The sequence below is a fragment of the Psammomys obesus genome, unplaced genomic scaffold (assembly GCF_907164565.1).
Source record: "Psammomys obesus unplaced genomic scaffold, mPsaObe1.curated_primary_1811, whole genome shotgun sequence".
Taxonomy (NCBI): Eukaryota; Metazoa; Chordata; class Mammalia; order Rodentia; family Muridae; genus Psammomys; species Psammomys obesus.
In genome coordinates, this window is record NW_026596039.1 from 16,394,684 (window position 1) to 16,411,735 (window position 17,052).

Here is a 17,052-nt window from a genome sequence, read left to right on the forward strand (position 1 = left end):
GGATATTAGACATATAATATAGGATAAACATACTAAAATCTGTACACCTAAAGAAGCTAAGTAAGGAGGAGGACCCTGGGTAAGATGATCAATCCTCATTCAGAAAGACAAAACTGTTTTTTAAAGAAAAATTCTCATTCCATAGCTCAGGCTAGCCTGGAGCTCAGGCCAATCTTCCTGCCTCAGCCTTCCAAGTGTAATCTTAGCAAGCTTCATTTCTAAAAGCTTAATAATTTCATTTGTAATATATATATATATATATATATATATATATATATATAATTACTGGTGAAGAAAAAACACCCTTAACTGCCATTCCTTTTACTAGACTGGCAGGACACACAGTTCCCTATTTTGTCTGCACAAAGGTTCTCCTTGGCTTCACATATCAAGGGCTGGCAACCAATTGCTCTTACCTTACTCATGGTCAGATTCAGCGGTGGCTTCAAAAGTGATCCACAGAACGGCAGGCACTTGTGCTTATCATGTTTTTTGTCTCCTTAATATATGCTATTTATTTTGGAAACATCAACAATCAAACAGACTTTGTCAATGTAATTAAACAACACCTTGGCTGAACAAGTCAGACCTCAGGCCTTAGGCACTAAGGTCATACTAAGATTTCCAAAGGCTGAGAGAGCTTCTAGCCTCACCCCTACTAAACTTGAGACCTCATCTTACCTCTGGGGTGTGGAAGGGCAAACAGTGGCTCTAGAGTCCTGTGGACTTGAACTTAAAACTCTGCTCTGGTTTTGAGTCAAGGATAAGTCAGATATGGTGGTGTATACATGTGATAAGTCAGGAAGAGTGCAAGTCATAAATGTCCCCGTGTCTCCCTACCCCCACTCCAAGAGACAACTTGGTTACGAACAGAAAAGGAGCTAAGTAAAGTCAGGTGTCTCCTGATACAATGCACTGGAAATACACAGCATCATTTATAAAGCATTCCTGCCCCAAATGCTTCATCACATGAGTCCCTATGGGCCACATGTGGCTAAGGATGGCTATGAATGTGGCCCAACACAAAACTGCAATGTTACTTAAATTATGAGTAACAGCTCCTGGGAGAGGGGATATTATTTTTCTTCAGGGGTATAGCCATGGGTACAACGCCCATGGTGCTGTACAGACCCCACACCATGAACATACACGCAACAGAACTGAACCCACTGGGTTATGAAAGGGAAGGATGAAAATAGGAGAGAGACATGTTGGGGATGATTTCAGAGGAAGCGGGAGGGGATAAGAGGTTTATATTATATACATGTATAAAAGTGATAAAAATAAATTTAAAAGCAAATGAAAATATATAGTTTTCATCTGTATGTTAGTACATATGGCTCAAGGACATGTTTAACATCTGTGTGAGCATTGAGGCTGCCTCAAACTTTATCATAAGTGATAATCTAGTGTTGTCCTGCATGCATCTTCATATGCACCTAAAGTCACCAGTGGCATTATTAGACACACTTTTTTATTTTTTATATTAATTAGAGTTTATTCACTTTGTATACCAGCTGTAGCTCCCTCCCTCATTCCCTCCCAATCCCACCCTCCTTTCCTCATCTCCTCCCATGCCCCTCTCCAAGTCCACTGAGAGGGGAGGTCCTCCTCCCCTTCCATCTGACCCTACCCTATCAGGTCTCATCAGGGCTGGCTGCATTGTCCTCCTCTGTGGCCTGGTAAGGCTGCTCTCGGAGGTGGTCAAAGAGCAGGCCACTGAGACACACTTAACAGATGAGGTTCCAGTGGCTTCAAGTGGTGGTGCCAGTTTATATTCTTTGCCATTATAAAGCTTAAAAATTGTAAATGAATAAAGCAATTTTTTGTTAACTTGATTGCATAAGCTTTCATGAGCTTGGCAGAGGACAACACTGTGATGCAATATTGAAAGGTTGGACCCACCTGATAAACCTTATCATGAGGAAACAATTAGACAAGCTCCAATTAATGAACATTTTGCAAAAGAACTGTGTGCTTTATAAAAACGCCAATAGTGCCAAGGAAAATAAGCAGCTTGGAGACTGTCTAAGTACAGACTAGACAGGATTAGATTTTAGTATTATCTAGGCATGGTATAACATGTCTGTAATCTCAGTACTCGGGTAGTTGAGGCAGGAAGACTGCTCTGAGTTTGAGGCTAGCTTGGGCTTGTAGGGACCCTCTGAGTCAGCTCAAGACATCCCAAGACCAAGTTCTCAGTATAAAGGAGATTTATTTGCCCCAGAGGGACAGAGGGCAAGGATAAGGGACAAATATAGGAGATAGAGGAAGAAGGAGAAGAGAAAGGAAGGGGACAAAAGGGACGAGGAACGCGGAGAAGGGGGATTTTTGGCAGGGGCTGGGGGCTGGGAGGACACAACAAAGAACAGCCTTTGGCCAGAGAGCAGCAGACATGGTGGTGTTAAAGGTACAATGGGAAACCTTGTGTTAGGATGAGGTGTTTCAATTGTAATTGGGCATGTTAATAGGTGAGCCAAAGGAGGCTTTTGATTGCTGGACTTCCATTCTTTGGTAACTGGACCTTGGTGGTCAGCCTCAGGAGGAGGAAGTGTCCACATAAGGGAACAGACCTTGGTGGAGTGTGACCTAATGGGTTTTAGCAAGGCAGAGGGCATGGGGGAAAAGGACGAAGCCTGCCAGAGCCATGTTTGCCATGCTCGGCAGGCTAAAGGAGAGATCAGTCAGTGCTACATAGCAAGACTGATCTCAAACCAAATAAACAAACAGAATAAAAATGAAACAATTGGCAAAATTTGTGAATTTAGTTGAAAATAATGTCAATGTTTGATTATAGAATATTGATAGGGTTTTATTATTCAAATGCATAAAATCTAAGTATTAGTAGCACTGTATCAATGTTAATTAATTTCTTAATTAATTAATTGTTGTAGTGTGGTTAAGAGACTGTCCTGGGGAAGCTGGAGAGACGGCTCAGCAATTACTAGCTCTTGCTGCTCTTGTAGAAGACCTCAGTTCAATCTCCAGGACCACAACAAACAAAAATTTTGAAAGCCCAAACTAAATAATAAAAACCATGGGACTTGAGAGACGGGTTGGCAGTGAAGGCACTTGCTGCTCACAGCTGTTTGTAACTCCAGATCTAGGTGATCCGACACCCTCTTCTGGCCTCCCTGAGCATCTGCACACACATGGCCTGCACAAACATGCACATAAATGCATCTTTAAAAAACGAAAACCCGAGTCTTGAAGAATGAGTAAGGGGCATCCCAACAGTGCTCAGAAATGTTCCATATAAAAAGAAACAGATATTCTAGAGGTAATAGGCAATTCAGCCCTGTGGATATCTCAGTTAAACATGAGCACTTGTTTCCATCTGAATGGATTTCAAAACTCGAGTCAGTTTCTTGGTATCTGTATCTTTCTTAAGTTTGTTTCATGAAGATGCTTAGAATAGTCATGCCCTAGAAACTTTTTGAGAGGATTGCCACAGTTGTCAAGACCGAGGTGGTAGCAAGGGAAATAATCAGAAAGTAAATAGATCAAGTTGACTTCTATCAAACAATAATGGAAGAGGGAGAATAGTGTGCTGGTTTGTGCTTGGGCAGTGGCATTCACGGGTGCAGGCAATACAAAAGGAATCACTGACTTGGGTGGTGGTCGTTTTGGAGAGGGTTAGACTATATTCCTCTAAGCTTAGGAGATGGGTTTGAGTTACAGGGAGGTTAGGAAGCGTCAGCATATGAACAAATAACTGAAGCTAAGAGAGAGGTGACGTGAAGCGAGAAAGTGAAATCTGGTGCAAAACTTATGTCATGAGATAGAGTTAATGCCAATACATTTAATGGCTGGCCAGAGAGAGACCCTGGCAGAGGAGACTGAGTAGAAGCAGGCTTACAGGCAGGAAGTACAGAATAGACTGAAGTTATGGAAGCTGGTGGAGATGTCATGGAAGCTGGTGGAGATGTCTTAACAAAAGAAAAGAGCAGCTAAAGCAAGATCTGGGGAGCATTCTAGCAAATTGTTATGTCTGCCTTGATCACAGGTATTTTTGGAAATGGAAACCAGTCTGTGAAGGAATGGGAGTGGGGAGGAGGGCGAACGCAGGCAACTCCAGAGTCAGCTAACCAAGAGACAGCAGTAGATAGGGAAAATACAAGGATTCTCCCTGGCTGGGCACAGGGACTTAAGACACCATCACGATTAACTGCTACTGGAAAGAGAAAGGTTGAAGTTATAGGAGAGTATGGAATTTTTAATTCATTCAGTTAGTTGATTGCCTATGTGTCCCATCAGCCCGCCCATCTCTGGAGAAGGCGGCGCCATCCATCACGGCTTAAAACAGGCTTTACCAGGCGGGGATAATGAGTTCCAATCCTGACGCTTTCATCCTAAAGACACCCTGCAGACATCTCTGGACCTCAAACCTCATTAAACACTTCTGGGCTAGAACGAAGTAACGGAACTTCGGGCGTCCTACCGTCAACCCTGCCACCTCCCAAGGCTCCGCCCCAGCTCCAGTGAGCAGCTGACTGCGCAGAGACCCGCCTACCAGCTGGCTCCGCCCCTCTCTTTCTTTGTTTCGCCGGTCCAAAGATCTCGCGAGAGCTAGCCGGCAAATCCCGCGAGCACGGACCCGGGGCCGGCTCTGTAGCTCTCGCGGTGTTTGCACGAGACTGCTTCCTTCCTCCTTCCCCTGCCAATCCGCCAGCCTTCCTCCCTGCCTTCCCGGCCTGGCCGCCCCCTCCTTCCCCTGCCGGCCCCCTCCCCGCAGGGATAATATGGTCTCCGGCGATGGACTCCCCAAGTGCAGGTCAGTTCCTGGCCGCCGCCTTAGCGCTGGCGGCTGGAGGCGTGCGCTGTCGTCCGCCGTGGCCCTTGCTTTTCTTTTCTTACGGTCACACCGGGGGTCGCCCCGGGCCCTCAGGGCTTGGCCGTTCTCCCCAACCCTGGGCCCGAGGCCGCCAAAGCCAGGCCTTCTCGCCCGCGTCCCGCTCTCTAGCTGGGCCCTAATTCCGCCACTGGCCGGGGCCCGCTGCTTGGTGTCGGCAGCCTGCAGGCCCCAGGGAGTAACTCCTAGGGCAGGGACAAGCCCACGTCTTCCTCTCCCCGCCCCCCTTTTGTGAGCATTGAGGTTTGGGAAGACCTGGGTCCCCTTATTTGGGTTTCACGCCGCCCGTTGTTCTTTGCACTCAATAGCCTGGAGTCTCTCCCTCTTTATTTGCTTCTGGAAGTGGAGTGATGGGCTGTCGAGGCTGAACATTAGCCGGTTCCCAGATTATTTATTGCAGTCTCCTCCCCCATCCACCTCCCTTCACAAAAGAAAAACACTCTCCATTCCAAGTGGACCGTGCTTATCTTTTCTTGTTTTGGAGGAAGATCTTAGTGTTTAGGGGTCCCGCCCGTCCACATAATGAGTCTGCACAATGAAATCTTTTCAACTCCAGGGTTGCCTCACCCTTTCCCACAACACTGAGAGTGGGGCCATATTCAATTGGTGCATAACCATATGGGCATGTCTGTTAGGCTGTAACAATTTATCTAGATATTTTGATGGCTACTTTTTTTTTTTTTAATCTTGTTAGTGTTCTAACTGTCATTGGATTGTTAATTGTCTTCTTTTGAAAACCTAAAAAATGGTTTTTTTAAAGCCTTTTCCCTTTTCTTTGACAATTTTTTGGGCTTTTTTTTTTTTTTTTTTTTTTTTTTTGAATGCTTGCACCGCATTTAAATCATTCTTGTCTCCTTCCAGACATTTAACATATTTTTAAGATTGAAAAGCCACTAGGTGAACATGGTGGCTCGTGTCTGTAATCCCAGCATTCAGGAGTCAGAGGATGATTACCTCCAGTCGGAGGCCCTCCTGAGTAGCCCTGTGAGTTTTTAAGTCCAGTCTGGGCTACAGCGGCACACTCTGTCTCAGTGGGCAGAGTAGTAAATTATCTTACTGGTTTTCTACTTGACAAGAGTCACAGTTTAGAATTACTGTCCCACTATGGTGGTGGCTAGCCTTGAGTCTATAGTGTGGAACACTCCATCACCTTCATCACTGCAGCCACAGTTCCAGGGCTTAATAGCCACTTGTGCTGCCTTGAAGTGTACAACATTTCCATCACTGCACAAAGGTCTGCTGACCAAATTTTTGGGTGATTTTTTTCCTTGAATAACATAACTTGGTAACTGTATTTAATGAAAGGTTTGCTCTTTCTCCCTCCCACCCCCAGGATACATCTTTGAGTACCTTATTGAAACATTAAGTGGCAATTCACAAAAGAAGTTCTTCAATGTATCTAAACTTGGAGGCACCAAGTATGGTAATGTAGCTTTACATTTTCCTTGGGCTTTAGTTTTTAGTAATTATAATGCATTGGTCAAGCTGAGCTGAAGACATTTTAAGTTTATTTCCACCATGTGGCAACAGGTAAACCGGTGTTTCAGATTCACAAAACTTCCTTTGGGACTTCTGGTTGAGGAAAATGGAAACCCATACCTTGATTTCTTCTTTACAACTTGTAATTATGTGGTCTTCCTCTCCATCCCCCAAAGAAAAAGAAAACATAAGAATATTCTGTAGTGATTTAATGTGTTTATTAACTTTTTCAAGTGGTCAGTGCCTCTTTTTTTGTTTGTTTGGTTTTTGTTTTTCTGTAGAACTTGGCTGTCTTGACACTGTGTAGAAACATTCCCACATTCCTCACCAGGGGCAGACCTTTCCCTGGGTCCTCAGAAGAATGAACGTGGTTACCTCCTGGCCATTGGGTGGATAGAGTCTTAACTTTAATTTTTAGTCCTCTTTTGTTTTAAGACAGGGTTTCATAAGTGGCCTGGGTTGGCCTGAACTGTCTGTCATTCCTGTCTCAGCCTCCTAAGTACTGGAATTGAAAGAATGCTCCAGCAGTCTCAGCTCTTAGTTGACAGTTGAGTAACTTTCCCAACCAGACCAAAGACCAAAGAAGATGGTTGTTGGCAAACTTTTCAGTTAAAGCTTTATTAAAAAGGACATGCCCAGCCTTATATAGTCTGGAGAAAGTTTTTCTTTAATCCTGTTTTATTCCTCCTTTATGAGCAATGTAGGTGTTTTATGAATTTAAATATTCTAGACTGTCATGTACAGTGTGTCTGTGCATTGTGAGACAATATAGATATTGGTGTCTTAGAAGATCCCTGTCTTAGAATCAGATTGCTCTTGAAAAGTAACATTCCCTACAGTGACACCAGTAGCCTTCTGTTGTAGTGATTTGTATTGATAGGAGAGATTGGTTATTTTCTTGTACTTTATGTCTTTCACTTATTTTATCCCTTAACTGATGATGATTTTGTATTGGTTTTAGAAAATTGTTTACCAAAAAATGGAGAGGAGTCTTTGGCCATGGGGTGATGTTTGGTGGGTAAAGTGCTTGCCACATAAGAATGAGGACTTGGGTTCAGATCTTTAGCACCCACCTGCAAAGCTCAGCATAGTAATGTATATCTGTAACTCCAGCTCTATGGAGGCAGAGACAGGAAGGTCCTTGGCTCACTTGCCCAGTCAGTCTACCCAAAATGGCAAGCTCTCTAGGTGAGAGACCCTATCTCTCTCAGAAAATAAAATGGGAAGCAATAGTGAAAGGCATCCAACATTGATGTCTGCTGTGCACACATGCACAGATAGACATGTATCTCTCACACACTTATTATACACACATGCACAATAGGTTTTTCATAAATTCATTTCTTCAAAATAACTTGATTCTGTCTAGTTACTTTTCTGTTGCTGTGATAAGACACCATGACCAAGACAACTTACAGAAAGTTTATTTGGGGCTTAAGCTGAGAGGTTTAGACTCCATGACCACCACGACAGGGAACATGGCAGTAGACAGGCAGTCATAGTGTTGGTGCAGCAGCTGAGAAGCTCAACATCCTGAGACAAAACCACAATTAAGCGCTGGGGCTGGCTCCAGGCTTTTGAAACCTGGAAACCTGTCCCCAGTGACATACCGCCCCCAACAAGGCCACAGCTGCCAGTTCTTCCCAAACAGTTCCACTATGGGGAAACTATGGGGCCCATTCTCATTTAAGCCACCACACTGGCCTCAAAGGATTCTGGGTTTGATTTGTTTGTTTTGTTTTGTTGCGATAGAGTCATATGTAGCCCAGCCTATTCCAGAACTCATATGTAGCCCAGAATCAAAATTATGATTGTCCTGTCTCCATCTCTCAAGTACTGAGATGTGTGTTGCCCACATATTGTTTAGGTAGTGCTAGGGGTCAAACCCAGGGCCTCTTGCATGCTAAGCAAGCACTTTACCAACTACGTTACATCTTCATCCACTGTTGATTATGGTAACAGTAGGGGCCTTTTCAGTTCCCACCCTTGCTTCCAAATAATTGACACGGAGACCTATTATATTTATTCAGCAAGCTATAAAGCTTTATAACTGGGCAGACGTTCATGTATTCTAATCCAGTTATGCTAGTATGGCTACCTCTCAGCCACTTACCTTACCTTGGCCTTTTTTATACCATATTGATACTGGAGATTCTTCATAGACTCTGACTGTAACCAGATAGGGGAGGGGCAAACAAAAATTAGCATCTGAATACAGAGTACACAACCCATCTCTTCGAACAAACCACATACATACTTGAGCATAAGTATAAAAAACTATATATTTTTTTGGATAACTTATGGAAATATGCCCACTTGAAGATGGCCACAGAATAAATACACAGATAAACACAGAATCAGAGAATCAAAGAGCAATTGTAACATGAAAGGAGGTGATTAATAATATAAAAGTTATTTATCACTGATGGGCAATAAGCTGTTATGGACATCTATATGTAATATTTTCTCTGAATTACCAGCATTATATTTATTATAATAAATAAAATAGCTTCAAAAACAGTTTAAGCTTTCTTGGTAAAGAAAAACAGGTAGAATTGGTTGAGAATGGATGATAAGCCAGCCCATACCATCTGCTTTGTTAACCTAATGTCCTTTTTTAGTCCTTAGGCAAGGCATAACACAATTTATCTCTGCTGCCCCTTGGTGCCATTTTATCTTTTTAAAAAAATAATTTTAAAATGTATTTAATTTTTGAGACAGGGTCTCTGTACATAGCCATTGCTGTCCTGTAACGTACTGTGTAGACCATAGTAGCCTCAATCACAGAGGTGAACCTCTCTCCAGCCATCTTATCTGTTGTTCCTCAAATCTATATTCAGGGTTGGGAAGTGAACACACCTGAGACATTGACTAAATTTGATCTGACACAATCTCCCTTCTGGAAAATTGCTCTTTTAAAGTTCTGAGTTGCCTCTTTGGTACCTTTTAGTATGCTGACTTTTTAGAAACATAAGAAATCTTGGTGACAGTCTTCTGAATTTAAAAATATACATATCCCAAGGCAGAGAACAGACTCTGTTGCTTGTAATAGAGTCTGAAGCAGTTGAATTGCCATTGAACCAAGAGCTTGTGGATGGCAGTTAAGCTCAGAGAATTAAAGTGAGCAGCATTATAAAAGCATGAATGCAGTTGTTACTAATAGGGAAGACAGTGGAAAGACTGGCTAGGGTAAAAGATGCATTTTTTAGTTAGTATGGAGCCTGAGACCCTTTGTTTTAGATCATCTCATTATGTTTTCTTTTTTCTTCCTGACTGCTTACTTTCTTAGCTATAGTAATTAGAAATACAGCCAGCACTGTGTTTATACCTTGTCTTGTTCACCTGGCATGGTGGTATATGTCTGTTGCTTAGTGTCAAGAGCTCATGGGTTTAAGGCCAACCTGAACTACTTACTCAGATTCTGTCTCCAAATACCAGGGGCAGAGAATTAGCTCAGTGGTAGAGCATGCTCACAGCCCCGGAATGGATCCCTAGCACTAGGGAGGAAAAAAAGAGAAAGAAAACAAGCTCCTTCTACATTGCAGTCTCTGTGAGGAATCTATACTTACGTTTTAGGGGAAGCCTTGGGTGTGTGGGGGTGTGTTTTATAAGACTTGGAAACAAAAGCCAGGCATGATGACCCTCACCTTTCATCCCAGCACTCAAGGAGGGGGAAAAATTGCAAACAAGATAAGGTCTTCTTTACAGATAAATAGAAAGTCACTCCCCAATCCCTTCCCCCAGTTCACCCCAGGTTTTCCCTATGTAACAGTACTGGCTGTCCTAGAACTCTGTAACTAAGTTACCCTTGAACTCACTGAGATCCTCCTGCTTCTGCCTCCCAAGTGTTGGGATTAAAGGCCTGTGCCACCATGCCTGGCAAAAAGTCACATTTTTATGTGTATGTTTAAAGCATGAATATTCTTACAGTGTGTATTCTGTTCTGACCTTTTTTTTTTTTTTTTCACTTAATATATTATGTACATCTTTCCATGTCATTCAATACAAGTATTCCTGATAATCTGAGTCTGCTTGGTTTCTGAGTCAGGGAGCATGAGTTCCAGTAGAAAGGCTAGCTGTAACTTTGCCCCAGCATGTAATAGCTACACAGTAAAGTTGTTACCAGCTTTCTCTACTGTATTTCTCCCAACCCCCAGCAGTTGGAACTCAAGGCCTTCATACATATGAAGCAAATGTGATACCATTGGTATACATCCCTGGCTTCTAACACACAGACACCAAGCTATTGATACGTAGTATTATTTTATTGAAAGTATGGTGTTCTACCTCCATCACACACTTTTATTTTTATACTATTGATATATGCTGTCCCAGTCTTTACCATGGGCTATAAAGAACAAAAACTTCAATAGAAAATATGATCGTTTCCAGACACACAAAGATAGCAGAGGAAAAGTACAGTCTTATCAAAACAGTCAGAGCCAGAGGCTGTTTGCCATTTGAAGGCTGCCTGGTCTTGTTTCCCTTCGGTTTTTACTGTCTACCTGAGTGTATAACTCACTATTAACTTTGAATAATTCCCAGAATGACCACTCAACTGTTCTTTGTTTATCTCTCTGTGGGTGACTTTTTCACCTATTGCTTTAACTGGATTTGTAGTTTTACTTTGCTGATCCAGTTATCCTTCTGGAAATGGTTAAGTATGTATTCTGAAATCTTTTTTCTTCCTTGGACTCTGGAAATGGTGGGTTGGGTAAGCAGTGAAGGAGTTTACTTACATGCAATGCATATACATAGTTTAGACATTGTTTCCTTCTAAAGATGACCTAATGTGAGTTGTAGATACCAGGTAAATTCTACATTTAACCTGGTACATTAAGACTTCATCTTTTGCCTTTCGCTTTCTGTTCCTGATTAGACTCCTTGATTATAAAAAGTGACACTAGCTTAGCCAGAGTAGAATATATTGTGATGGTATACAACCTCCAATTCTGGTTGTGGCTCAAGAAAATAGGCAGTGGGCCAGTACTGATGGTGTGCTTTGTTTTCTCTTCCAGGGACTTCATGTTTCTTTCCCTTCTACTCAAATCACTTGATTGAAGACAAGCGTCTATTCTGTGTCTTCTTACTTTGTAAATAGCTCCAAATCCCAAATAAGAAACTTCAGTCCTTAGGTTAGGGGTTTTTGTTGTCGTTGCTTTTGTTCCTTCCTAGGATAGTTTTTACTCAGCCCTGGCATTGAACTCTTGTTTTGTTTTATTTGTTTGTTTATCTCTTGTGTATCCCTGGCTGTACTAGTTCTGTAGACCAGGCTGGCCTGGAACTCAGAGATCATCCTGCCTCTGCTGGGATTAAAGGTGTGCACCACCACCACCCTGCTCTTGAACTCTTTATTTAGCTGAAGATAACTTTGAACTTCTCAACTTCCTGCCTCCACTTCCTGAGTGCTAGCATTATAGGCATGCTTTTTATGTGGTTTGAGAAATCAAGCCCAAGATTTATGTATGGTAGGCAAACAATCTGTCAACTACAGCTGAGCCACATCCTCAGCCTTGTATTGCTTAGTCTTGTAGCAGTCATTTAGCCTTGTTGTGAGGAGCCTAGGTTTGTCTTTCATCAGCTTCCACTCGTATATGATAGCAGACTTTCAGAGCTGGACCTACATTATTATTCCCAAGGATATTTATGGTTCCTGAGTTTATTTCAGAAGTCTGGCAGATTAGCATACTTTCTCAGTTTAAATTACCAATATCTGTAAAGGATTAACTTTCTAGATTCATAGACTTGTAGAAATCCCCCGAGAAGCAAAGCCTATCTCTCTCTTAAGTTCTAGTGTCATTCATCCAGCTTATAGTTATTGAGTACTCATATTTCATATATGCTAAGGAGAGCACAGTTTTCTATGGAAAATAGTGAGAAAGGGAATTAGTATGTAATAACAGTCTGGGTTTAGTCAAGAGGTAAAAAGCACAACCAGAGGAGAGTTAATTTTAATTAATTTTAAATAACTTTAATTAAAGAAACCAGAAAACTATATGGAGACCTAAGGTTAAGAGAAATGCCTAACTTGGAAGAGACTTAGAACTCTTTAAAGAAGATAGAGTTCTATATATTCAGTTGCTAAGAAGTTTGCTTGTATGAGATACTGTTTCAGGTCTGGAGGTGCTAGACCAATGGTTCATAACCTGTGGGTGGTGACCCCTTTTTGGGGTCCAATGACCTTTTCACAGGGATTGCCTGAGACCATCAGAGGACACAGATATTTACATTATGGTTCATAACAGTAGCAAAATCACAGTTATGAAGTAGCAACGAAAATAATTTTATGGTTGAGGGTCACCACAACATGAGTGTATTAAAGGGTCGCAGTATTGGGATGGTTGAGAACCACTGTGCTAGACTATAGTCTAACCTGTGAAGAACATGACCAAGCAGTCAGTGATGTGAGTGTGCCTTAGGAGAGCAGGTGATGGTGGGGGGGGCAAGAGTCCTTTCAGAGCTCATGGGCCATATAGGGATTTGAAGAAAAAAAAATAGTACTTAACATGTTACAACTCCAGGTACCTTCCAGGTAGAGTCTAGGCTCTAGCATGGGAACAAGAGACTTGGGCCTCCTTAATCCACAGACTGACACAATGTTGAGGCCCTTGAGTAGCAGTTCCCACTGTGAGAAGACCTTGGTGAGGTTGACAGCTGTTTTTGTTGCTGTTTTAATAAGTTGTAGAATACAGTTGGAAGATCTTTGTCTTAGTCACTGTTGTATTGCTGTGAGGAAACACTGGGACCAACCTTTCAATTTGCAGTTGTTACCTAGTGACTGTTGTGTTGCTGTGAGGTGACACCATGGCCAACCTTTCAATGCAGCAGTTGTTACCTAGACTGACTTCTAACACATCAGTGCTTTCCCTGCAGGTTCTGTCTCTCCACCTACACCACACTCCCTGGTGTGGGGATCTAACCCATTCCGCTCCACCAAGAATCCTAAAATATTTTCTACATTTGGTCTTCCAAGCTTCAGAACTACACACCTAGTGCTACACTGGTCATTACAGTTACTTATGTTTGAGATGTATGGTTGAAGTGAGTTTTGCAGATTGTGGTGGTCTGAATAAGAATGGACCCCAGAGGCTCATATATTTGAATGCTTAGTCACAAGGGAGTGGTACTATTTGAAAGGATTAGGAGGCCTAGAAGTTGTGACCTTGTTGAAGGAAATAGGTCACTGAGGATGAGGTTTAAGATTTCAAAAGCCCATGCCAGGCCCAGTCCCTCTGTTATACAGGATGTATAACTCTTGGCTACTTTTCCAGCAATATGACTGCCTGCATGCTGCTATACTCCCTGCCATGATGATAATGGACAAAACCTCTGAAACTGTAAGCAAGCCTACAACTAAATGTTTCCTTTTATGTGAGTTGCCTTATGTGTGGTGTCTCTTTACAACAGTAGAACAGTGACTAAGACAAAGATCTTTCATATATATTCTACAACTGAGTCATCTCATCAGATCCCTATAACTATACTTTTGCTACTGTTAGGAATTGTAAATATTTTTGGAGAGAGATCACAACTCACAGGATGAGAAATGCTGCTCTGTGGGGTCTTTCAAAGCCAGTCACTGTATAGACATCTTCATGAGCATAGCTTGAAACAAAGGGAATTAGTGCCTCTTGGCAAGTCATTTAGAAGGCATAGAAATTGTCTTTAAACAACTTGCTAGGGAGAAAATTGCAGAGAGCTGAGTAAGTCTGTAAAAAAGGCTTCAAGGAGGAAACTGTTAACCTTGTTGACTTGCTGAGAGGCTATTTGGAAGATAGTAGGACTGTTTCTTAAAAAGTTAGGGGTTTGGGAATGTAGCTCAGTGATAGCATGTTTGCTTAGTACATACAAGCCCCAGGTTTCAACCCTCAGCACCAGTGAACAAGTAGTTACGATAAATTTATTGTATGACCTAGCTATTGTATATATGCAGTACTCTCTTTTTAAGTTTTATTTATTTTGTATACACGGTTGTGTTTGTGTGTACACTTGCATGCCAGAAGAGGGCACCAGGTTTCACTATAGATGGTTGTGAGCCACTATGTGGTTGCTCATAATTGAACTCAGGACCTCTGGAAGAGCAGCCAGTGCTCTTAACCTCTGAGCCCTCTCTCCAACCCATAATATTCCTTTTTTTTTTAAGATTTATTTTGTGTATATTTATGTTTTTATCATTTTATGTATTTTTTTGCATGCATACAAGCATGCATGGATGTGCACCCATGGATGTGTACCATGTGTGTGTATGGTGCTTGTGAAGGCCAGAGGAGGGGGTTGGATCCCTTGGAGTTGGAGTCACAGATGGTTGTGAGCCATAGTCTGTGGGTGCTAGGAATTGAACTCAGTTCCTCTGGAGCCAGTACTCTTAACTGCCAAGCCATAAACGTAGTATTCTTATCTATCTATAGTGTATAATATTGGGAAGTATTTTCATAGAGCTAGAAACCATACGACCTAAATATCCGCCAGTTGGTGAGCTAAAGTGCCATTTAGTAAAAGAAAATTATTAAAGTTAATGTAATTTGGGCAGTGGTGGCCCACTTTAATCCCAGCACTCAGGAGGCAGAGGCAGGCAGATCTCTGAGTCAAGGAGCCTAGTCTACACAGTGAGTTCCAGGACAGCCAGGGCTATTACATAGAGAAGCCCTGTCTTAGAGGGAAAAAAAAAAAGGATATATAATATAGAAGGGATGAGTTGTGGAAAATTAACGGTGTCAGGCTAATATGTTTATTACTAGCTGTGTAATTATTAGGTTGGTATTATCTAGCCTGCTATCACAATCAAATAGAAACACACCATTTAGATTTTATGATTGCCTTTTTTCACCTTGGGCTGGGCAGATAATTCCACCTACACTCTCTCATATATCCCAGCCCTCATCCCATGCCATCCACCTTAATCATTTCTAGCTGGCCTAACTCCTATCCATAATTCCATAAATACGTGCTTATTCTTCATCTGGGTCTCTCCATCCTCGCTGCTCTCAGAACCCTTAATCCCTCACCCTTGGTGGCTTCCTCCTCCTCCTGTCTGTCTCCTTCTCAAGATTCTCTCTGTCCTCCTAGCCCTTGGACCTTAGCTCTGCCTGCCTCACCTTTGTTCTGCCTAGGTCGGCTTTTTATTGGTCAAACAGGAGTAATTTTTAGGCAGGGTTTACACAAGGAGAGGTGTAGGTGAGAATGTGCATGCCCTCTACAACTGACAGTAGTAGTAAACACAGGAGTAATTTGTCTAGAAGGCAGTTTGACAGGTGTGTAACATAAAAGCAGTAGCAGCAGCTTCCCCACTAGGGCATATGGCCTCTGCAGCCACAGGTCTTTGTCCTGGCTTACAGACCAAACACAGGCCCTTATGGAGTGGGCTTTAAATCACATCGGTGACTCGGTGCCACCATTTACTAGTGGCATGTTGGTTGTACAGTGCTCAAGGAAGGAGTGTTTGCTTCAGTTTTATTTCTTCACGTCCTGCAGTGAAGGCACAACAAGGACTTCTCATCTACTTCTGGCGTGTAACCAACAGCAGTGGTAATAGCTTTTATGGCGTGGGCCTGTCTGACTAGCAGCTCATAAAGAGGTAACCTTCTCTTGGCATAGTTTTAAATAATAATGGCTTCTGGGCATGCATATTTCTATCCACATAGTGTTTCTTCAAACTCTGTAACTGCTGATTTTACTGTTTTTTTTTCTGATGTTTTTCCAAAACTGTAAGACGCTTAGCATTATATAATGATGTGTGTGTGATATACGTGTTTGTGTGTGTGTATGTATGTAAATTACCATGGACAGGTTCTCTGAAGGAGTACCTGTATCTTTCCAAGAAAGTAACCATTTGACTTGAGGTTTAGCAGCTGAAGAGACACTAAACACATTAACAATTTATTTAACACATTTCTATCTATTGTTTCTTCCAAACAGCGATCTTGGGTACAGCATCATGGCTGAGAGTTACCTTGGTTGGCTTTCTGTGATCCAGCGATGAGCCATCCTGCCTCATCTTAGGATGTCACCATTGGGCTACTGTATATCCCCACACTTGATGAGCTAGATGATGTTGCTTCACTTGTTTGTCCTGCCCAGGGAAAGGAAGAGTGGAGCTTAGTCTTATCTGCTGAGCTTTCTGTTAGAGTTGGACCCTCAAGCAGTCTCCACTCTCCAATATACTGTACAACCAAACACAATTTATATGTGCTTGGGGTAGGGAAGAATAACTGCCCCCTCCTAAGACGAACTTTTCAAGTATACCGCAGCCTCTTGAAAAATTGTTGCTCTGGTTTTAAAGTGTTACAGAGGCTCATACACACTGTTTGGCTTCTTGTTAGTTATCCCCTGTGCCAAGCCCTGTACAAAGCCGAGTACATTCACTTTTAAGATACCTAGAGAGGCCATTTAATCTGCTTTATCCTTCTTTCATCCCCTTTTGATTGCTTTAGCACTTTATAAACCTGATTTGCATGTTCTAAGTTATTCAGATTCCCCTAGAGCCTCTTCTGTTTCCTAAAGACCACATCTTGCCATGGGGCTCAGCAAAGCCACTAAAACTTCTTTTCTTGACTGTCAGTGTGCAAAATTTTATCATACTCAGTGAGCTGAGCATCACATGCTGCTGCTCACTAGTCGAGTTCCCTCAGTAATGGCTGTCTTCAGGGACTGTTTGCATGGGGCTGCACAGTGTCCTTCATGGGTTATATTAGTAAATCCAACAGGGACTGATTTTCCTTACT

General features: G+C 42.2%; 1 protein-coding gene across 1 annotated transcript in view; it reads left to right on the forward strand.

Annotated features, from left to right (window-relative positions):
* Window positions 1–4,612: 4,612 nt before the first annotated feature.
* Window positions 4,613–17,052, forward strand: part of Ireb2 (iron responsive element binding protein 2) — a 45,832-nt gene continuing 33,392 nt past the window's right edge. Inside the window, exons 1-2 of the mRNA XM_055621849.1 lie at window positions 4,613–4,774; window positions 6,186–6,275. Coding sequence (XP_055477824.1) covers window positions 4,756–4,774; window positions 6,186–6,275 — 109 coding nt within the window. The 5' untranslated portion in view covers window positions 4,613–4,755. The remainder of the gene's footprint in view (window positions 4,775–6,185; window positions 6,276–17,052) is intronic.